Here is a 24,467-nt window from a genome sequence, read left to right on the forward strand (position 1 = left end):
ATGGGTCAAAGTAGAGGTACCCTGACCTCATGTTTGACATACAGGGGTGTTAATGAGACAAGCTACATGTCGAAATTGGATTAATTTTTTCGACATGCAATGATCGCAAAGTTATTGCGAGAGTCCGCATGGCCCTCGTGTAATGTCACAACAACTCCGTAAATAATAACAAACAAATAAAAAAAATACATTTATAGACTCTTTCAGACACTAATGCATTCACTCATACACTCAGAGACTCATGCAGACACTCAGACTCACTCAGAGACTCATACACCCATTCACAGACCCACACAGACTTGCACACCTACTCACAAGCGCAGTCAGAGACTGATGTCCCAATCACAGACCACTCAGACACTGATGCAGCTACTCACTCACTCACTCATATTTACATGCACTCACCCACACACCCACTTAGACACACATGCACCCATTCAGAGACCCACTCAGAGGCTCTTGCACCCAGTCACAGACCAATTCAGATGATCATGCACCCCATCACAGACCCATATATACTTATGCATCTACTCACAAACCCACTCAGAGATTCATGTCCTACTCACGGACCCTCATGCCCCACTTACAGACCCACTCAGACACTCATGCAGGCACTCACAGACTCACTCATAGTCACATACACCCACCCACAGACCCACTTAGAGAGCCGTACACCCACTCACATATTAACGCAGACACTCACACATGCTCGCATAGATGGAGTCAAACCTCACACACCCTCTGACTGAGGTTCTGAGGCAATTATGCACCCACTGACAGACCCAGTCAAACTGTCTTAGACACACTCACAGACACAGTTAGAAAGTCATACATGTGTTTATAGGATTATTTGGAAAGTGATATAGTTAGTGTGATGTACAGAATTCGTTTATGTAGTTATGAATTTGCAATGTACTGGTAGTAATTGAATGTCTGCTTTTTGTTTTGCATTTCCGTGACGTATTTGTGAATATTGTGATGTTATTGCGAATATTTTACAAAATTTGAAAAAGAGGTCTTTTATAAAGAAAAATCAATACAAGTTTTGGCAATAGGGTGTCTCTGTCAAAAGCCTTTGTATTCATTGTGAGTATGTGACATCTACACATAAGAGCGAATGCAGAGTTTCGGGTTTCTCATAAACACCCTGTTGCCTTTCTCCGTAAAGTGAACTCTGTCACTTCTATAAATTCCATGCACTCATTCAATCATCCATGCACCACTTTTGCACACATTCAATTATCCAATCACCACTCATGCACTCATTTTATTATCGATGCCCCACTCATGCACTCATCCAGCCACCTATGCATCACACATGCACTCAATCATCCATTCGCCACTCATGCACTCGTTCAATCATAAATGAACCACTCATTTATTCATCCATGCACCACTTTTGCACTAATTGTAACATCCATGCACCACTCATGCACTCATTCAGTCATCACATACATAATCATGCACTCATTCATTCATGCGTCTTATCTTTTTTTAATCATCAAAGGAGGTTCTGAAAAGAACCTTTTTTTAAACTGTGTTTCTAGTTTTGGGGGGATTTTTCAACATTTTACTTTTTTTAAAAATAAAATGGCAACTAGGATAACAAAATTGTGACGGAAAACACAGTGTGCTTTCTTACTGCTTCTAATATCTTATCAACACACTGCTCTCCAGCTGTAAACATTACATTACAGACCAGGCAGTAAGTGCCCACCTCCTTCAAGTCCGGATATGGTTCAGGCTTTTGCTTCTGAATGTCCACAGGAACTGGCTCTCCAAGCATAGATGGTGCAGCACTGGAGGCTGATGGTTTCTCCCCATCTGTCTCATGTTGCACTCTCTTTAACAGTTTTTTTTGTGGTATGTCTTTAGATGGTACAGCATAGATCTCCCTAGTTCCACAAGAAAATTTCTTACCACTCCCTCTAGAAAGAGTCTTAGTACACAAGGTGCACTTTACGAGCTTGGCTCCAGTTTTAGATTGGCCGGACGGGGTGGTAAAAGGTTTCTAAACAATACTCGCCTTTCTTGTTGGTAGCTCTTGGACTTCCCTCCTCCAGCTGCTTCCTCCTGCTCCTCATGCTGAAGATCCACCTCTTTACTTCTTCAGCAGTAGCCAATGCCATTTTAGGTTATAAAAAAGGCACAACAAACATGCCTTTATTATAAAGAACAGGACAGCTTCTGGAATACTGCTAAATGCAGCTAGAATATTTAAGAAGGAAGAAACGGGTGGAAACTTCCTTTGAAGTAAAATGAAGTGTCTCCTCCAATCACATCTCTTTGTTTCAAGTTCACATGATTTTCACGCACAGACAGACGTCATCGCAAACACCAACGTCATCGCGAACACTGACTTGGCGGCAAAAATGTAAAAACGGCATAAAAAGTGTTTTATAATATAATTACTTACAGAAATACAAGTTTCTATGGTATAATATTAAAATACTGACAATAGCTAATTAAAATACCTTCATACATGTGTATTATACTTGTTTTTTTTTATACCGTCATATGCACACTTAATCGGATCACTAGAAGCCATGGTTCACAGCGTTCAGCATAGTCGCAAACACAGGCGTCATCGCGGAGACAAAGGTTACAGGGACATTATAGTTAGGAAATAGAATTTTAAAGAACCTTAGACTTGCACACCTACTAACAACAGTTACAGGGACGTTATAGTTAGGCTCACATTTCACTTGTGCAAAACCAATGAAATTCAGCATTGCGGGAGCGCAAGTTATAGTTAGCTCATGTAACTATAACTGCTACATTCCACTGGTTTCGTGTGTGTGTATGTATATGTATGTATATATATATGTATGTATTTATGTGTATATATATATATATATATATATATAATATTATTTTAAGACTGCTGGCGTGAATGCATCTGTGGTTGCCATCTTTAAATGCCCTTTCAAAGACAGCAGCCATAGACTGGCTCGCATTCATGGCGGCCAACTTTCATTAAACAAAAGGCATCGGCCAAGCTAATAAACTTCACAGCCAAGACTTTTTAGCTTTGGCAATGATTGCAATTTTTATATTTTTATCCCTGGGACAAAAAAGTTAAGGCAAACTAACAAGCATTAACACGACGGATTTTGATGTGTCTTAAAGAAGCCATCCAGTGAATTGGAACGTTTCAGATCTCCTTTCTGAAGCCTGCATCAACAGAGAAGAAACTTCCAAATTTCTACAGGAGGGCAGTGCTGAAAGACTTCCTTTTAAACATATGACATAACCGTAAGTGACATCCATAGAAGTTCTTTTATATGTAGCACTGAGGAAGCCACTAGAACTTGAGAAAACAGGTGGTTGAAAACCTTGGGCATTACATCTCCTCAGCCATTCACAGTCAAAGTGACACAAAGGGGCCATTTCACAAAAGTATTTATGTGTTCTAAAGTGGTACTTTTGAAGTACTACTTCACATACTCACAAATGGCATTCACTTACCTTCTGACAGAGATCTCTGTCTGGAATTGGTAAGTGCCATCCAGTGTGAGATTTACACCTAGGTGTAGGTGGAAATCAACATGTGCAGAAATCTCCACACGTAGATTTCCCTTTGGGAATCTAGCTCAATGTCTTTTAGCTGAGCTAAGTGCTTAACTCATAGGAAGTGATCAGGAAGGCAGAAAACAAGCCCAATGGAATACTTTCATCCCTATCTACCTTCCCTGCCTGCTCGCTCTCAAAGCCTCTGCTTGCTCCTCCCCTCTGTCATTCCTTTCTTCTGTTTGCTTCCTTTTTCTTGCTTCCTTCTCTCACTCTTTGACCCACAAGCTTTATCACCATTTCCTGCTGATGTAGTTATCTGTCACATCCCCTATCCCCGGTCTTGCCGTTATTCTTTGCTTCTTTCTTTCCCTTCTTTTCGTTACAATGTTCTTTTCTTGTTCCCATACTCATGTACACTCTTTTCGTTGTGCCTCCATGTACTCCTATTCTTCAGTCTGCTACCCTCTTCCTGTACTAGAGCTCCACTTTAGATACAAATTGCCTTCATCTGTGCCACCTAGATAACCCAACTTAGTTACCATCGCATCTCCCGTGATCTGCAGGTCACATATCTGCATCATAGCAGCACCAATTTCCATCCTTCCCGGATAGGTTAAATGAGTACCATTACAATGGGTATTCAGAGCTTCTCTTATTTATAGCTAATGGAAATGTCAGCAGTACAGCACTAATCACTAAAGAAAAACAAGCTATGGTTTCTGGTGCTTAAATAAGACCGCAATGAGTACGTAGTAAAGCCAGGACAGGAATGGAGACAGTATGGCTATCAGCTTGGCCATCGCAGGGTTATTTAAACTCAAAGACATTTTATATATCAGAAAAATAAGAATAAATTGGGAAAGCAATTGCGTTTACCTAGCGCTAGAAACCTCAAAACCAATGCTTACATTTATATTTAGAGTTGCTGATTCTGTTCTCAGAATTTAGATGTTGCTTAAAGAGTAAAAGGTGCAACTGTGCTTTTGGACACAGCCCTTCTGTATTTAAAGCCTTACTAACATATATATTTTATTATTAAGAATAATGTTTTGCGAGTTTCCTCTTTCGATCACTGCAAATCCGGCTATAGGGGTCTCAATGGCCAGTTCGATTTCGAAAACCTAGTCATCCTACTTACAAATCCAGTGCTTCTGGGCTCTGTTATTTTCCATGGCCTGGGTGGTGAGGCAGGTAATTGTGCAGGAGCGTGAGAAAAAGTGTACATTATTTGTGTCAGTATGCAGACATTACAAATGAAGGGACAGATGCACAAAACACTGGTCGCAATTTGCGTCTAGTGAGATATTTTGTGAACTAGCCTATTTACTAATCAGTTGGTTCCCAAAATACCGAACTGTAGTGGGTCATAATTTTACCTACCTTATGTATATTAATGAAGTTGGTCACAAATTGCAACCCGCTACGATGTGTTGCCATCACTGGTATGGGGGCTTGGTAGGGTCAGCAGGCCACAATGTCTGTGATTGCTTTTAATGAAAGCAATCTGTCTTTTTTAATGTATATATTATTATTAAATGCAACCTGTTTTCCTTGAGGAAAACGGGATGCATTAAAAAGTGCTTGTAAATTCTTTTGAGTTTTTGTTTTAAACACTAGGCAGTAGTACATTGGATCGCTGCCTACTTTAAAAAATTGTTTGTGTCGACATTCAGAAAGCGGAAGAGGCGGCCCTTTTGAGTACCATTTCAGTTTACGAATGGGTTACCACTCCTTTTTTGTAGTTGCTAAAATTTTGGTAGCAAAACATTAATATGTCTCATTCCGGTTCACTATGTGGTAGAGACGACCTAAATACACCCCTTCCAAATACTTATCTGTATGTAGTTGCAAACCCAAATTGCGATTTAGTAACATTTGTGTATCGGAACATACTAAGAGGCCCTTTTGCGACTGCAGTAAGCTTTGGTAGATCTGGCATAAGTATTGTATGCTACAAGCATGCAGAAACCTAAGGACAGATCTGGACTACAGGACCCAACCAGACTATCGCTGGGGTGTCCAAGAACTTTTTCCCCGCATAAAGTCACGCCACTGTGCATCACCTAAAATCAGTAATTCTAAGGATTCCAAAAGGTCCTTTCATTTGAAGGCGTCTAGTTAGATTCTTAGACGTATTCTGACATCATTCTGCGACAAGAGTTTCCTCCGATTTGTTTTATGTTGTAGTTTTGCTAATCATTGTAGGCTTGAACTTGGATATGAGGACACATTCAACTCGATATACTCTTGCGGAAATTTCCCTCCCAATTTTTTGCAGCTTTGCTGTTGAGGCGATACTCTCGCTAGAGACTGTTTGATGTGTCTTGGTGGTTGTAAAAAGCTTTCTGAATCCAGTCTTTGACTGAATTAGTTCATAAAATGGTAAATCTGCAACAGGAGAGCCTTATCCACCAGAAAAAAGAAAATGTTGCTGAAGGTACATAATTAATCCTTTTTAAAGGTGGAAGTGCAGTTGTCAACTTGCAGCACATCCTACAAGGAATTGTTTGCATGTTTGTAATTCGAACCAACCCTTTTTTGAAGTCTCTTTCACCCACTGCTTAACACAGTTTGACATTCCTTTTTTTAAATTCCATATTGATCACTAATGCTGAAGGTTTTGCTGCTAGAGGTTCATTGGCTTGTGCTATTTTGTTGGCAGTGCAGTATTACTTAAACACTTCCGTTCAACTCTATATAATTGAGATTGTGTGTACCAAGTTTATGTTTTGTTTAATGTTGCAGCGCTTAATATATTACATTTTGTCCAGTGCATTTTGCGAAAATTCACGAAGGCCTGATCAATTTAAACCTTGCTTTCTTATTTACTCTCCCCCTAAAGCCTTGGCTTATACCAGTGGAGTGAAAAGGTTGTTCGCAGAGCAGTGAGGATGTGGGATGTGCGAGGTACTAAACTGCTACGCCATGAAGTGTTTCTTCTAGTCACCCCTCGAGTTGTGGTAAGTATTTCTTGAAGTCCCAGTATCTGTGTTTCTTTTGTATTCTTCAATTGCTCGGTAAAGGACGCATTTTCAGCTATCTGAGCAAATATGATCGAACCCTCAACCTCTGTAAAAAGCGGCTCTCAAAAAAGCCCTTGAGCAAAAAAGACCTAAACGGCTGTAAAAAGAATGAGTGTCCTTTTTCTGATGACCTGTTTTTCGAGTCTCCCTTTTGGAAGTTCCACTTAAATGGCTTGTCTAGCTTGACCATTTGTAGAACAGTTGATTTTAGCTTGGTGGGTGATACAGATTTCCAGAACACCAAGTCATTGGAAATGCATTTGACTTATGGTTCAAAGTGTCCGGAAATTGCTTTCTCAAATTGGGTATGAATTAAAGAGTTATTGAAGGTTGCTTTCCTTTTTGGTGCCGTAATGCTTTGTTATAATCACTAAGCTGATGTATTAATTCTGAACTGGAACTTAGGCGGATATCTGCTCAGCTCCTAGTTGCCCATGCCAGGTTGTTTGGGATCCAGTAGTAATATTCCTCTAGTAATCTGTCAGTTTTCAGAATTAGATAACTGGTGCCTAGCACTCAGTTATGGGTCCAGGAAAACCCCCAGGTATATAATGCCTCTTTTTCTAGATTTTGGCCTGCCTCTTCTGGTTTATGTGGAAAGATAAATAAGCCAGAGCTGGGCAATAGTATCACAATTAAAATGACAGAGTTTGGGAAGAATAAGAAGGCACCCGGCTGCAGTGGAGTCTTCTGCATCCACTGAAGGCTGGGGGAGCATGTGGTGCATTTTTTAGCTTTTGAACCCGACTTAAAAGTCTAGTGAATCCTCTAAATGAGTACTCCGTCCACTCCACTCTGACGAACACTATTTGATGCAAAGCATATATGGGGCTGTCTATTGTGGCACCCTTGTTGTCCATTGCCTGCATCTAGGGACTGGCAAGTAAGTATTAGCAGTATCTTGCATTATCCTGTCTTGTAATGCAGGGGCCTTGCAGGGGTGAATAAGTTTGACCATGCCTGCAGTCAAACTGAGTGCAGCCATGGTAGTGTCTGAGTGGTGAGGATTGCTGGAGGAGGAACGAGAAAATACTTGAAGTGGTGTTGGCTCCCACAACCAGTGGAAGCACTTGAAATCTGCCTCTCTCCAGTGCTCTCTCAAAACTCAGACCATGTTTGAGCTCACTGCATGGTCGCTTCCCCCATGTCCCCATGCCTGAGCCTGGGAGGTTGAAACCTACTTTTATTCACAGAGGACTGATGAGAGGTAGCAGGCTTTTTGTTCAGTAACTTACAGAGGGATTGGAACCAAGTTTAAAAAGGGATGTCATTTGTGGTCCAAACACCGGATTGTCCCAGGGGTATTGCAGATCCAGGTAGGGTGTTTAACTCCACGAATTGTACTTTCATTTGACATTATTTGTGCACGATGTGTCTGCGTGCGATTATAATGTGTACCGATGGCTTCATCGGTTCAGAAATAAAAACAAGTTGCCAAAAAAAAAAGTTTAAAAAGGGAAATGCAATGAGCACATTTTTTTTAAACCCACACACTCTGCTGTGAAAAATGGGTGCATGGTGCATGCTGACGATATGTAGGAGGAGTTTGAACTAATAATGTAACCAAGGATGTTACTGATTTTCCAATGAAAATGGGGTTTGTTGCCAACTGAAGATAAAGCTGGTCGGATTTAGTGAGCTCCATGGCCAATACCCATGTCACATTAAATGCAATATATAGTTCTCACCCCAGAAATACTGTGCATCTAAATCACATTGGAAGCAGCCCAACTACTGGTGACACACAAGGATTATTGGGGAAAAACGCCTCTTAGTGGTACTCAACCTGCTTGTTAAGATTGTTGCTGGTCTGGAAATGGACTGATGACCTCATTCTTCTGCCTATAACAGAGGACAGGAGGCTGGCCTATTATGCCCCTCTCCCCCAACTAACGCGTGTTCTCGGACAGCCATAGTTTGTGTGCACCAGAGGCTTATGCAACTGCTCTACAGATGGGCCTGAGTACATCACCCTAAACATAGAAACAAAATCCGGTCTTGGGACCTTGGGGCGAGAAGCAGGGGGCCAGGATTAAGAGAGGGTGCCAGTAGTGATGATCTTCTCCATGAAAGACTGCATCCGCCTTCTATAAGACAGCCATCCGATTTTCTGGAATGCATAGGTGGGCTTGAGCGCACAGCTTGCTGTAGACAGATAGGGTTGAGATGTCTCCTCCTCCACATAAGCTGTTGGAGCAGCCTGGGAATAGATAGAACTTCCAAACTATTTGAGCGTAGCAACATGGCGCCATCATGAGTACTTAATTAATTTAATTAGTGTGGCACTGAAAAGGTACCATCTACAGAATGAAAGCTGTGAAGTGGGTGAAAAGTTAATGTGTGCTCCCGCAGGGAGTTGGAACCCCTGGTGTCACTATGGAATTGCGTGACGCAAAGCGCATAAGAGAAGAGGCAACATGGTTAATTCCTAAAGTTCTCTGCATTCCGCTGTGTATGCTAGTAAACAGGAAAACCCGTAACATAGAAAAGTACCCCTTAGCTGTCAACCTATGCAAGGTGAAAGCTCCCACACTCAAAATGACAAATTAGACCCTATGTTATCATTAGATAGGAGAACCGAGAGAGGCCTTTGAGTGCAAACTGCGTACAGTCACACTGGACTTCAGCCATTTGAGGGCAGACCAGATTAAGTTATTAAGAGTATTCCAGAGTCCACACTATAATTGTTTCGGCCAACAATCAGAGCTTTAAGGTCCGATCACAGACCTGCAGGAGCATATCCAGTTACTAAAGGACAAGGCCAAATATCCTTAGGGGAGGGGAGTAATAACATTCAACTTATTGGCCTGTCAGAAAGAAAAAAGGGGCCAAGTATGGGACTGTAACGTAGAAGAATAGCTGCCAAACCAGGTAGCAACCAATGATCTGTGATAGTCCATATGCTAAATTGCAGAGTCCTAAACTGTTGACTTCAGATGGCGAGAAAGCACATCCCGTACACTGCGGATAACAAAATATTACTATTGTTCCCAAACTTCATAGCTGCAATCCAGCAGCAAAGGAGTAGTTTCTAGAAGTCAAACAAGTCCTGAGAGAGCTGAGGCTGAAATGCATGTTGCAGCACAACTGAGAATAACGGACGGATTAGACTGACCTTTCTTAGAGAACCCAAAGGTTGTGAGAAAATGGGCAGACGACTGGGCTGCAACCCATAAGAAAAGTGTTTGACTGGTATGGAATGGACAACACCTTATGAAGAAGCCCAGAAACAGAACTACGTCATCTAGGTCAGAATCCTTTATTCAAAAAGGAAAGGGTAGACCGGTTTCGTGCAGCTGGGACAAACTTGCTGTGAATCCTCAGGGAGTATGTTTGATTTGGCGGAATCGTGGGGAGTCCCTCCGATGTACTTGGCTGATCAAAGATTTTGTCCAGAGAGAACACCAAGGATTCTGATCAAGTAATATGAAAATCATGTGAAGGGCTGGAGTGATCCACCTGAACCATATCCAGTCTCCTAGAGGCGGGAGGCATGGCTAATTCCCAGTGCAGTTGAACGTCATTACATTTTGAGTATTAATGGGCAAAAAATTAGTTCCCACAGCCAAACTTCACATACAATTGGGAGGCACCATATTAGGCAACAGCTCTGAGGAGGGATAGCCAAAATGAGCAGCAGAAAGCCACAATCAGGCTCATTTTTTACTACCCCCATGGCCCCCGAAGAGACCCAGTGGTGATAGATTCCTGAGATTGGGTCTATTTCTGATTTGGATGTTGATCATTTGGAGCCACATCCTGGAGCGGGGGTGATTACTACTAATGGTAATATTGGAGTTAAAAGATGTTCTAAGTTGGTCACTAGGGTGCAAACGTGTACAGGAATTGTAGAACTATACACGGAGGTCCTTGTATGCATTCGCCTAGCAGGGGAAATAGTGCAAATGAAGGTAGTCATCCAAGAGTCAAACATAAGACACCACAGATCACAATGGAGACTACTATGCATGTGTGCCCATAACTATAACGTAATATCCTGGAATGAGGGAGGGACAACCAGCTAACCGATGCAAAGAAAATGGCTCCTTATGTTGACTGGGTGTAGATATGGCCTGCCTTTAAGAAACCCATTTAGCTAAATCAAAGTGGTCCAAGCTGCATAAAAATGAGAGCAACTCTTCTATACAACGTATTTCTTCTACGCTAGAGGAACAGTGATAAGGGTGAAACCTGGGGTGCCATATGTGGTGCAAAGTGTGCAAACAGATCCTGAAAGTAGATATGTGATGGTGAATGGGTTATTGGATGGGAAACCTATTGCCCTCATTTGCAGGTATGCACTGACTACAATCTAGATGGATTTTTCTGTACCTATTGGGTCATTTTCTTCAGCATTTACTGATCCTGTTGCTATTAGATTGGTTGACTTTGTGTGCACAGCACTTGGGCTCCAACTGTAGGGCTGGGGTCATTTTCCCCTGCTGATCTAGGGCCTTTCCTACTCAGGTTCTCAAAACTGGACAAGTACAATCTTTTCCGTATTTGACTCTTAGGGTCTCAAGGGCAAGTTCTCACAGACTTGACAGAAAGGTAATGTAGGATAGTGTATCTGGGTGCAGTTTGTCTTTGTGGCACTACGTTCTCCCTATGAATCCTTACCCGGATGGCCGCTATCTGCTTTGTCGCCCCTCTGGGATATTGGTACATAGCGTGACTCAAATGCAAATGCAGCCATTCCTTGCTTTCAGCCAAAGGCACACTCCATATTCAATTCTAAACACTTGGGGTACTAGGAGGAATTGTTCGGGTACCTCTGTCTTCCTGTATCGGCTTAGGCTGCACTTCAGTATGTCTACTGTGCGTGGAACAGTAAGCAATACGTTTGCTGGGCTACAGGTGGAAGTCGGGTGCAAGCTACATCCCTCTGCGCCTCATCCAGCCTCCGACCTTTGTTTCTAGCCCACAGGTGCAGACACAGCTGCAACAGTCTCTAATGGATGTGGGTAAAACAGCCCTGCCTGGGCCAAGGGCAGTCCCTGCCCGGATTGGGCCGTCAGTATTCAGGGCAGTTACGGTGCTGGTTAGACTGAAGGTAAGGTGAGAATCACAGCAGATGCAGCCCTCACAGGACCTTCGAAAATCACACAGTTGTAGCCTCCCTCCAGGCCTACGATGATCACCCCAGTTGCTACTTCTGCCAGGAACTGGTATACAATTCCTGGGGCCTCTGTACACATGGATATATTCCATCTTGCTCTTTTACGGTTAGCTCTCTCTGGATGACCGACAGCCACCTGCAACGTGCTGGGCCTCTCTTCTTTGGTCAGTCTGTCCTCATGCAGGACCAAGCAGCTTCTTTGCCTCTCTCAGGCAGGCCGGTTTCTGTATGCTTCAAGCATGCCCACAGCTCCTCCTGCCGAAAGTGTAGTTTTCAGGTGATGCCACCTCACCTCTGGGAGACTGGTTTTCAGGCAGACACCAACCCTGGCTGCACACCAGCCATTTGAGCACTCTGTGGAGCACTTCCTCCCATGGCCATAATTGACTTAGAACTGGAAGAAAGTGGAGTGGTTTGTGTTCCACTTTTATTCATAACTTCCAGACCAGGGGATATGGATCTACTGTCTCCAAGTGTAGAATAAGTTTGCAATGGTTCTCCAAGTGTCCTCATTGTTCTACCCAACAGACACAGCCATTGTGTAGAGAGATGCTTCTCACAGCATGCAGCACTGGGACTGTCTCCAATCGCGAACACCGACAACAGAGACACAAAGAGGTGTGTGCGTCTGATTATCAGCCCAACAGAAGGAGTAATCTGGAACAGACTCCCCACTCTATCCCTTCATAACCCTCGCCTCACGCCATATTATTCTATATGAATTCCACCATTGGGAACATACTGTTAACTTAGTCCCGCAAAATGGACAAAGTCTCACGGGCTCTGCGCTGTTCTGGGATCGAGTGGTCCTAGACAGCTCCCCATTTAATCTATCCACAGGTAACTGGGACCAGTCTGCGGTGTCCAGCCCAGGATCCTTGAGACAATCCACCCAAGGCTCCCAGCTTCGGGCTCTATCAATCAAATCATGCCCCTATTCACCTTTCAAAGTAATACTGCATTCTCAAATTCTGTCCACTTAACAAGGGCTTCCCTCCATTTAGCCAGACTTGGACCCCTAGTGGCCTTCCAATTCATTGTGATCTCCCAAAACGGATATCGGAGCCCGGTACGTTAAGCTAGTAGTAGTCTTACACTTACTTGGGCATGGGAACCCCCACAAACAGGCTGTAGGAGTACGAGGAATAATCTGTTCGGTAATCTCATTTATACAGTCCATCACTTCTTCCCAAAGCCCAGTCAGGGAGGGGCAGGCCTTCCCCGCAAGAAACATTTTACCTCCATGCCACCACATCTTCGACAGGGTGTCTCAGTCATGCAATAGAACCTATTTATTTTGCCAGATGTGAGAAGCTGTGTCTAAAAAATAGAAATGTATTAACTTGAACCTGGCATTTCTTGATACTGCACTGATGCTTTCAAGGATTTTTGCCCAGTCTGTGTCAGTAATCTGGAGTTCTAAATCTTTCTCCCACTACACCCATAGGTCCACTGGAGGGGTAATAATATTAGTCTGCAGGGCCCGATAGAGATACGTAGCCGCTTTAATGCGGGCAGTCGTGGTACAGAGCAGTTGGCAGCATTTATGGGTCGAGAGTTCAGTTGCTCCAGTCCCACAGTGACTTAAAATATTTGCAACTTCTGCCCAGTGAAACAAGACTTTCCCCCCCCACCCCCCCGGTAGCTCAAACTCACAGACTGGTCCTCAAACAGAAGAAGTTCTCCGTTTCTTGAAGAGATTCCCCACCCAAGTCACCCATAAACAGCCCACTCTGTGAGCACACACAAGACTCCGCCCGAGCCACCAGCCCCAGCCACTGCGACTGCAGGTCTGGTGAGTAAGGTGCTTGAGTCTGGGTGCGCTGAAAGCAGGGCTGCTATTGTTGATGGTACATTGGCTGGAGCAGTAGCAGTGGACCTCCCTATATGAGAGATCATCGCTGCTGGTGGAATCCTCTTTGTCAACAATTAAGGAAACTTAGGGCCTGATTTAGATCCCGGCAGACGATTTACCCTGTTACAACAGTGACGGATATCTCGTCTACTAAAATATAAATCCCATTCTATCCTATGGGATTTATATTTCGGTGGACGGATATCCATTACCGTTGTGATGGAGAAACCAGTCTGCCGAGATCTTCGACATTGGGACCTGTTTCTCAAGAGCTACATTTTTACAAACTTTTTCCCAGTGGCTAATCTTCATATTTTTTAATGTCTCTCTGAGGAGAATCTGACATGTCTTACGAGGAAATTGCTGCAGGAACTTGATTTAGTCAATTCTATCTCTGAAAGTACCAGATGCTTACGTTTTTGTGCCACCCTTATATAAGTTCCAGCTGGAGTGCTTTTTCTTAAGTTCTTTTTTTTAGTTTTTTAAACATTTCTTTGATTTGTTATTGCAAATATTTATAATTTTATGGATCACCTGTCATCTTTTCTCTGTTTAATCTATTAACCCCCCTCAATGCTTATGAGTTGACATTTATGTAGCATTATTCTATAATGTCCAGAAACCACAAAACTCAAACTTAACATCTTGGGAGGTCTGAACAGCAGCATTGCGTGTCTTTCCCGCTGGTTATAGTGAAAGGTACATGTCAAGTGTGTTAATTTGTTGGGCTTCCATCACAAGTGTAATTCCATTCGTAGACATACATTTGAACACACCCATAGCAATAAAGCTGCAAACAATATTGGGTGTTCACCACCCCAGTTCAATCATATCTGCTTCCTCTAAGTTACAAAATCATGCAGTATGTCATCCAATAGGGCTGGTGTTGGGCACTTTAATAATTTTTAGGCTTTTCCCCCCTTTAGCGCCACACTTTCCACTCGGGCCCCCTTCATAACTTAATTCGTTCATCTGGTAGTATAATGGACCTTCATCTTACTTCCAAGTAATTGCCATGACCCTATTAACCAGCACCGGGTGTTGAAACAGTGACACTAAAGAAGCCTTTGGTTTTGCAAATCCCTTCCTGCGTAAGGCAGGTTAAAGATGTAAGGTTACCCCCCTTCCGATAGCTAGAGGTTAAGGGACAGCTCGACAGAATAAAATAAAATCTGTGATTGGGGATTTGCATCAGCTGCACACCAGGGCTTCTAAGCCAGATATCTTATTTAATTTCTAGGTTAATTTATACTTTTGATGAAGATAATTAGACCAAGCATACTTAAATTGGATGTTCTAGAGACATTCCGTCTATACTGAACCTTTGTGCGCTCCTCATCTTCTAGTGGGAAACATCCATTAGAACACAGTCACTACATCGCACTGCTTTTACAACGCAACTGTTACATCGCAACTGTCTTTACATCGCAACTGTCTTTACATCGCAACTGCCTTTACATCGCAACTGCCTTTACATCGCAACTGCCTTTACATCGCAACTGCCTTTACATCGCAACTGTCTTTACATCACAACTGCCTTTACATCGCAACTGTCTTTACATCGCAACTGCCTTTACATCGCAACTGTCTTTACAACGCATGTCTTTACATCGCATGTCTTTGCAACGCATTATAAGGTAAGTAATTGAAATTTTTTGGTTTTAGGGCGGGTATGGGATTTGGGGTAGATGGGAATAGTAATTTTTACCCGTACACTATCCAACACTTACCCTACTGTTGCACTCACTGGAGTGGGAATAGTAATGTTTACCCGTACACTATCCAACACTTACCCTACTGTTGCACTCACTGGGTGAAAATAGTAATTTTAACCCCTACACCATCCAACACTTACCCTACTATTGCCGTAAAAGTAATATGCGTTGTGATGGTATGCGTTGTGATGGTATGCGTTGTGATGGTATGCGTTGTGATGGTATGCGGTGTGATGGTATGCGTTGTAATGGCATGCTTGTAATGGCATGCGTTGTAAAATCATGCGATGTAAAAACCGACTTGTAAAAGCATGGTTGTAACTGTTTGTGTTGTAACGTCATATATTCCTTCTAGTTCTCTTCCTACGTTTGTTCAGGTTTTTTCCATCATTTTATTTAAGGTTTTGTAAAGCCAAGTGGAAAGCTTGTTACCAGCTCCCACTGTGAATAAGCATTGTTCTAGTGCCCCATTTACTCTGTAAAGTGTATACCGATGCCCTACATGTTAAAAACTGACTAGAGGGCAACACATTTTCAGCCATCAGTTTCCAGGAGGCAGGAGTCTACCCAGTGATCAGTGAGCCTTTTTGATGACATAGCAGGAGAACCTGTCCTGCAGATTGAAGGTGCGAAGCCATTCATCAAGAAATGTCACCATGTCTGGGCCTTCAACCCCCTCGGGAATCCCACAAATCGAAGATTATTTAGGCGGGCCTGGTTTTCTGAGTCTAGCCTCCATATTATGTCCTGAGTGGAGGACTGGGTCTTCGCGACCTCCCTTCACAGAGAGGCAATGGTGTCCTCGAGTTCTGAGATCTGTGACTGCGCCATGGTTACTCGTTCTGCCACATTCCGGAGGTCCTGGTGCAGCCGGGTGATCTGACCCCACCTCACCCACCCTCTCCTTCAAGGCCACCCAGGAAGACTAAATGGCCAGGATTAGGGCTGCAATGTTGGGCATAGGCTGCACATCCTGTCTTGGGGTCGGGGAGTGGGCATTAACTACCCTTACGAAGTGTTCGAGCCTTCCTGCCGCTGGGGCATGGGGTCCTTATCCTCAGTCATTTCCTTAATGGTGGTGGGCTGCCAGAACCAGACCACTAGTTTGTGGGCACGCGCACCACTCTTTCACCAGCAGTGAGTCACCTGGGCTCTCTCAGTGCCCGATCCTCCCTTGTCACAACGATCCAGGGGGTCCCTCAGGAGGATAGGTCACCCACCAATCCCGAGGCTCAACAACACAATTAATTCCCCCTCACTGCACGGTCTGCGTAACCTCTACTGCCTCCGGGGCCAAAGCTTTCCCCACCCCATTTATTGGTACTGGAGGTTACTTGATCCAAGGGGGCAGTAGCCCACCACTCGAGACTCCGGTATTGTAGATTCAGATGTAGTTGACCAGGAGCAGCGAAGTGAGAGAGACAGGTCGAGGTCATCGAAGTCAAGCAGCAGGAAGTCAGAGGCCCCCCAATACCCAGGCGAGCCGCGCTTGCCTAATGGCAGCGGCTTCCGCCTGGTGTATGTGGGTGGTCCAGTGCCTAGTGTACCTGTGTCTCTGCTAGCAGTGCAATCCAAAAGACAGTCTGAGCCAGGTGCTGGCCCCCGCAAAGTCCATCTGTTCCCAGAGCACTACTTCCTGGTTTCACTAGGCAAGCCACGGGCCTGGGGTTCATGGTCTCAATGACATTCGCAGGAACGACCCAGTCAGCGGCACCAATATGATCACGATCTGCCGTCGCCACAAGGGGCCCGGGTGCCTGAACAAGCCCCTCGGAGCAACAGTCAGCAACAGTCAGCAAAGCTAAGCGCGCTTCTAAACTTGCTGGCTTAAACCACTGCTTAATCTCAGCATGAAGTCAGGAAAAAAAGGGTTCACATTGAGAACGAGCCAAAGACCAAGGCAAAAGCCAAAGCCAAGCAGAATGTTGTAGCAACTGCTAACACAAAGGGCAATGCAACTGGAGTCGGTGGTAGCTGGGATCTTTCCCTAGGAGAAAGTGATGCGGCTAGCGATCAAGTTCTACAGGACGCGAATCCTCGCCCCAACCTTCGGCAACCAAAAATCACATAAAAATTCTACTTTCTGAAAGATCCACTCTTCACTATCTTCTCGTCCAGTGGGAAAATCCTGGGTCTCCAGGACTCATTACTTCCACTATCTCCCTGTGAAGCTCAAAACGACCAATCCCCGGGCCAAGGAAGTGGTATTACGAACAGCTCTTCCACAGCTGGCGGTCAACCGGCATCGCGCTCATCTGTGGATGGGGAACCATGTCCCACAGGCAAAGACAATCTCACAGATACGGCCAACTGCAGCCCACCAGGCTCACGGTTGGACGATAGTGGGGTCACGTCTGACCCACAGTTATCTTCATCTCTTATGTGTATCAACTCCCGTCCGTCACCAACTACCTCACCTACACTAGGAACCAGTCAGAACTCAAACTATGTCCCGCACAACCTTACAACCTGTAGCGGTAAGGACTATTCCCAACGGCAAGAAGCCTTAAGCAGCAATAACCCACATAATCCAAACAATTCTCTGATCATCGACAAAAGTCTACTGGACCAACTGGTCCATCCGGACAGCTCAAAACCTCATTTAATGCCAAAGGAAGGCACTGGAAAAGATCAGATCTCGGAAGACCGCCTAAAAGAGGACAGGGGTAACTCAACAAATCCTGGGAGCGATGGCCCCGCTAACCTAACCTACCTGGGCTCTCCGGAGTGGGCCGAACTAGTTGCCTCATATATTCCGTCAACATTGGCGAACCCATCCTCGCCCACAGAGGATCCAATAAAAAAAAACAGTGAACAAAAAGGAGTCACGAATGTGGGGGCGTCCTCACGGATCTAACCACCTTACCGAATTCCTCTCTGTCGTCAACCCCCAACAAAAGGACAACCCAAAAAAGCCCTCTACCAAGGACTCAAGCATCAGATATGGAAAACACGTGGGACATTTTGCTAAACACCTTCCAACGAACCGTAGACACTCTTCATTTTCAATCCGATAAAATGGACTTGCAGCTGACCCTACTTGACACTTTGGCTGTTTTTGTTGGGCGAATAGATGAGAAACTTGTTCAACTCAATTCGCTAATCAGCAGAGCCCAGCAAGAGGCAAAGCTAGTGTGCAGCTGTGGGCCTATTATCGACAAACTGTCAGCCCTTCCCGAAATAGTATCATCTCTTATAGAAGGGTTGCCAAAAGGGCAAAATGCAAGGCCCCAGTAACATTAATCCCAGTGAAACTGCCTTCCCCGGACAATCAAACAGAGTGCCTATAGCAGCCAGTTCTGCCGACAAGGGGGCATTGACAGCGCCATCAGGTGACCAGGTTTCACCAGAGGGCCACCCGACAACAACTTTCACCCCTCCCCTAAAGAATAACACTGCCCCTGAACGCGAAAGGGCGACGGCAGCAAAGGAGGAAAGGCCGCAAAAAACTGACTACTACAAGCATGCCAGAAGTGTATCCGCTTTTTAAGCCAGGGAGAAAGCAGGAGCAGCAAGCCCCCGGCTCAACGCCAGGACCTGACACCAGCGGAAAACCTACCTCTACGGGGCATAGATCCTCCGTAAACTGACCACAGGCAGCAGCTCCCACCGGGGTTCCTTCACAGGAGGAGGGGCTGGCCCCGCCTGGCACCGACAAAGTCAACCAATGCACGCCGGAAAACCGCTGCCCGGACAATGAAAAAGATAATAGTCCCATCATACCACCTTTAACATCTAAAATTAGGGGGGTACAGTCTAAGCACAGCTCGGACTCGGCACAAGAAGGATCCCTCAGCACCTATCGTGAAGGACTCCGTGCTCAAGAACAGAGGACAACAGCACTCCCGTACCCCAAACTCAGCTATACTCCACCATAGCGAGTGCCCCTACAGCTCCATCTGCTCCCGTTTTTAAGAATTTTTCCTTTGGGGGTACTCGCCCAGGAAACTCACCTCAGCCTGACAATAGCGGATTAGGGACCCAAATCCTTCCCCACTTGCCAACTGTTCAGGTGAATGATCCAAGCAAGACCTCTACCATTGTTCTCTTCACCCCAGAGTACGATTCAAAAGGCTCATTTGATATTCTGAATAGAGGCAACCTATTATGATTACTTAGCACAATACCAGCATTAAATAACATATCCTCAGCCGACCTTCTTTCTATAGAATTTATCAAATCTGACAGACCACATGGTAAAGAAGCGACAAAAGCAACATGGATTTCATCCGAAATTGCTAGCAAAATCCTAGAAGAGCAAATTCTCCTCAAGAAATGGGGGATTAAATCTGCCTTTTATCACAACATCGGATACCCGCTGCCCCTGCTTGAGAGACCTAAGGAGGGAGTACTTACAACAACTTCGAAAACAAGGTCGGTGCTGAAAGGCACATTGGGTCGATCTCCAACAACCAGCCAGGCGTCAGGGACTAAAAACAGCTCATTGATGGTAAATCCCCACAGCACGGTAGAAGACCGACTTTTCAGAATATGCAATACATTATGTAACCGCCAATGACAAGGACACTTAACGGAGTCAGGCCTGTGCCCGGCTATACCACGTTTGGAGTTATGTTCATGGAACTTAAACGGCCTTAACAACAAAGCAGCGGACATTGACTTCTTACAATACGTGAAATCGTTTGACATCATTCTCCTCCAGGAGACATGGCTGGAGGAGCCGGTTCACCTAGAGGGCTATACCTGCCATCATTTCCCAGCCACAAGGAGAAGCAAGTTCGGTCGGTTGGCAGGTGGCCTAGCAACTTACATTAAAATCTCAACTGTTGGCAATGTACAGGCGCTCACTTCCAATTCTCCATCCATAAACACAGTTGGGATGGTATTAAACTTTGGGGGAAACAAGAAAGAGGTCCAGCTGATCAACACCTACATTAACCCAAAAAAGAAAAAAACAAGAGGCAAAGCGTTTAATGGACCATCATGTCTTGACAACGCAAACCTCACCCTACTTAATTCTTTCTGGTGACTTTAACCAATGTATTCTAGGGTCATCTTTGAACAGTGATATTCAGGCCCAATCTTACCATTGGAACATCCCAAATCAAACTTGGAGCTGCCAAGGTAAAACCGCCAAGTTGGCAAAGGACCTGTTGGAAGACTTGGAACATATGGGCTTGAGGGTCCTAAATGGAAGATTTCCTGAAGATTCTCCACCCATGGCCACGTTCAACTCAGGCAACGTAACCTCGACAATAGATTACACGTTGGTCTCTCTTCCTCTTTTTCACAACATCCGGGGCTTTAACCTAGGGGACAAGGGAGACAGTGACCATCGCCCTAAGGAAGTCTCTTTTTGCGCCCTCCCGGACCTAATACTTTTAAATCCAACAGGTCCTCATGCTAGCCACACCATAGACTTTAAACGTATCAAAACCTCAGTCGCTAACACGGCGGAGGTATTACAAGCAGCAAAACATCAATTAAACAGCTTAAACTATCCCTCAGGCAATCCAGTAGCAGGTTGGGAACAATTTACGGCTGATTTTGCAAATCAATACTCATCTATTGTACGGCACAGTCCATCTGCCGGCTCTGGTGCCCTAAGGAAGATCTCAAGCTCCCAGAAATCAGCCCTAAAAACCCACAAAAAAGGGATCAACAGACTGTTAAGACTGTTGAGAAAAAGCCCGGGGGACAGGGTCCTTCTTGCAAAACTTCAGAAGGATCGGACTGACCTAAAAAAACTGAAATGGACAGTTAAAAGATCCAATGAAGACGACCTCTGGGCAAAACTTCATTACGACTCAAAGGGTAACAGCGCCCAGTTTTGGTCTACAATAAACAAAATCATAAATCCAAAAAATAGCGGAATAATGTCTCACATTACAAAATCTTCTTGGGAATCTTTTTTAGACTCACACTTTAATCAGCAGGTCGCCACAATAAGTAAGCCCCAGGAAGCTCCAGAGGGCCAACTGTTACAAACAATAACAACTTGGTTAGAATTCGAACCTGGAATCTCCGCGGTTCTGCTTAAGAAACTCATTTCAAAGGGAAGGAAGGATGGTGCAGCAGGGCCAAACGGGATTCCGCTGGCCCTGTTCACACTTGAGCCAGAATACTGGGCAGAAACGCTGACTCCTCTTTACATGTCTGTGAGCCGATCCAGGATTCTTCCTGCCTCATGGAGGGGCTCAATTATTTCACCAATTTATAAGGCGGGGGACAGAACGCTGCCAAAAAATTACCGGCTAATAGCACTCCTAGACATTGAGGCTAAAACTTTGCGGGGCTCCTACTGACCCACCTGCGCGAATGGGCAACATACCACAACATAATTCCGCCGAGCCAAACTGGTTTCAGCAGAGAAACGGGAGCAACGTCAAACTTGCTGGCAATTTCGCTACTTATCGACAAAGCAAGGGTGACTAAACAGGCTCTCCACCTTTGCTTTGTCGACTTCAAGGCGGCGTTTGATAACGTCAACCGGGGCTACCTCTGGAGAAAATTGGCCTCCTGGGGGATCCCCGACCCCCTACTGCACCTTCTGATCGAACTGCACACCAACACGTGGGTCCAGGTAAAGCTCGGCAACGGCACACACCTTTCTAGGTGCATTCCGACCACCAACGGCCTAAAGCAAGGGTGCGTCTTAGCACCGACCCTTTTCAACCTATTTACAGCTGATTTACCACCTGCCCTAGAAACCTGTATCGCGCACGCTCCACGCCTGGGGGGCAAAGCGCTGCCTAGCATATCCTACGCAGACGACGTGGTCCTGGTCAGCCACACGAAAGTAGGTCTCCAAAATCTCATCAATGCACTGCATGGATATGCCGATGCGAACCTGCTAGAAATAAACATTGACAAGACCAAAGTTCTGTCTATAAATGGGAACAAAAAGCTGCACACTTGATTCCTTGGAACAAAGGTTGTCGCAAATTGCTTAGAATATAAATACCTCGGAATATTGTTCGATAAAGGAGGTCGCTTCTCGAACCAACTAGAGGCAATCAAGAGGAAAGTGATGCTGATAGCTACCACGCTTAAACAGCTAAAGTCTAATTTGAATGGTCCCACTCTTCTCCCACTGCTCCGTGTGGCACAAGTTAAGCTAGAGTCATCTATTACATATGGCAGTGAGGCTCTAAAAGGCATAGACGTGAAACTGCTGGACACAACCATTGCAAAGGCCTACCGACTTCTCTTTAACCTGCCAACCTACACCTCACAAGCCCAGATCCGGTTAGAGTTTGGACTGACCTGCCAAAAGCTTGCAAGAAGAGGATCATACATAAAGTGCTGGCAGAAAATAAAGAACTCGCCAGAAAATTCACTATACCATCTGCTATGGCTAGACTTAAGCAGCTCTCTTCAACTGCCGGCGAAAACTTTCTTAGAGGAATCCCTGACTGTCACAGGTCTAAAAGAACTATGGGAAACTACATTATCGCATGTGCAATTCAAGCGTGTTGTAAACAAGTGCATAAAAAGACAATCGCACTTGGAAGACAAAGCGACCTTTTCACAAAGGCGACACTCATGGATGACTTTGTCCACATATAAATCGCCTGGGTTACAAGCATACTTAGGTCTGGGGTATGGCAGGAAATCAAAAGAATCCTTCTTAAAACACAGGCTAGGAATTCTACCCTCTATTCCACATCTGCAACCATGGCTGAGAAGGGACTGTGGGACAAAATGCAGGCTGTGCGGGGCAGAGAATGAAGACTTCGAACACCTATTATGCACCTGCCCAAGACTGAAAGAGGAAAGAGTAGCCCTGTTAAAAACTGCCTTCAATGAACAAAAAATCCGCACACGCAGACAAGCAGTTCTTGCTTGTTTCGACCCAGGCCTTCCGCCATTAAATGGGAAGTTGGTTAAATTCCTGAAACTTCTGGAACTGAAACTAAAAAATCTGGAAGACGGCACCAGACCGGATTAGCTGAAAATTGGCCTAGACACCACACTACGATCACACACCCGTATCAAACTGTTTTTATCAAAGTCCTCTTGTTTTAAAAATAATATATTTTTCTTATAATCTTTTATCCGAAGATATGAGCTATCAATGTATTTTTGTAATGGTTTTAATTAACCTAAAACAATGAAAATTACTACTACTACTACACTGCTTTCTCCAGGCCTATAGAAAGCCTCTAGTGTGTAGGGTCACTACCCGAGAGTCCCTCAGTATGTAGATCTTTGAGTTCCAGCGCCCATGGCTCCAGCACAGGGAAAGGATTTGCTGAGGGCCGCGAGGTGCCTCTAATTGCAATGCCAGAGCACTGATTTGCCCCTCAGGAAGAGGACTGCTCCATAAATACCATACGGTCCCCCGCCAGTCTCATTCACACTAGCCGAGCTTCTGTGGAGGCCGCGGGTGAGTGCATATGTTTCACTGTGTTCACTCACCTCGCGGACCCTCCCCGCACCAATGTAGTCCCATCGGGCTGGGGCAATCGGGCCGATCCAGGCCTCTCACTCCTCGTCAGGCTCCGAATGCGTTGGGCCCCAGGCAGGCCGCTCTGTTGCACCAGATCAGCACCGCAGAGGGAAGGGAGATGCCCCACGGCAGACCGGCAGCTCATCCTGGACACAGCACTTCAGAGAGCGCCCGAGTTCAACGAGCAGATCCTCCGGGCGGGACTCCTCCCCTATTTCTCTCCATGGGTGGGAATCTGCGTCCCGGCGGTCGCTCCGTCTGCCTGGAGTCTAGCTCACAGTGGTGCAGAGGGTTGGGGTGGTAGGGCTGGTAGTCCGCTCCCACCAATGCTTCCAGCTCCAGCCGCCCACGGTTACTTATGTGCCCGGAGGGTGTTGGCTGTGATCCCCGCTCTGGCTGTCCTCCAGGTCATGGCCACACCAGGCTGCTGCTCTGCAGTTCGAATCGCCCTGGCAGGGCAAGGAAGGGCAAGCCCCCGGCGACCAGATAGTGCAGGGTAGAGGAAGAGTTACTCTCCAGCCTCAGGAGTTCCGCCATTTAGGACACAGGTAAGTGGTTTTCCCCCTCTAGTCCCTTCTTTTTGGATTGCCACCATGTTGTCTACGGAGCACCACTCCCTGTCAGGAAGATCTAGTCCTCTCATTGGCTGGCCACAGAGAAGCCAGCTTGCCAAGCCAATCCCCTACGCATCAGTGATGGGTCGCTGGCATTTATAGCAGTCAATATAGCCAGGGGGCACAGGATGGCTGCAGGCTTTCCGCGCCAGCCAGCACAGATCCAGAGAGAGCGGTACCTCCAGTCACGTTTTGACTGACTTTTTCGAGCGACT

The 24,467-nt window shown here is 45.3% G+C and overlaps 1 protein-coding gene across 1 annotated transcript in view; it reads left to right on the forward strand.

Annotated features, from left to right (window-relative positions):
• Positions 1-24,467, forward strand: part of LMLN (leishmanolysin like peptidase) — a 319,237-nt gene that overhangs the window by 165,150 nt on the left and 129,620 nt on the right. The window contains exon 9 of the mRNA XM_078682424.1: positions 6,356-6,473. Coding sequence (XP_078538550.1) covers positions 6,356-6,473 — 118 coding nt within the window. The remainder of the gene's footprint in view (positions 1-6,355; positions 6,474-24,467) is intronic.

This window comes from Lissotriton helveticus, chromosome 3_1 (assembly GCF_964261635.1).
Source record: "Lissotriton helveticus chromosome 3_1, aLisHel1.1, whole genome shotgun sequence".
Lineage (NCBI taxonomy): Eukaryota > Metazoa > Chordata > Amphibia > Caudata > Salamandridae > Lissotriton > Lissotriton helveticus.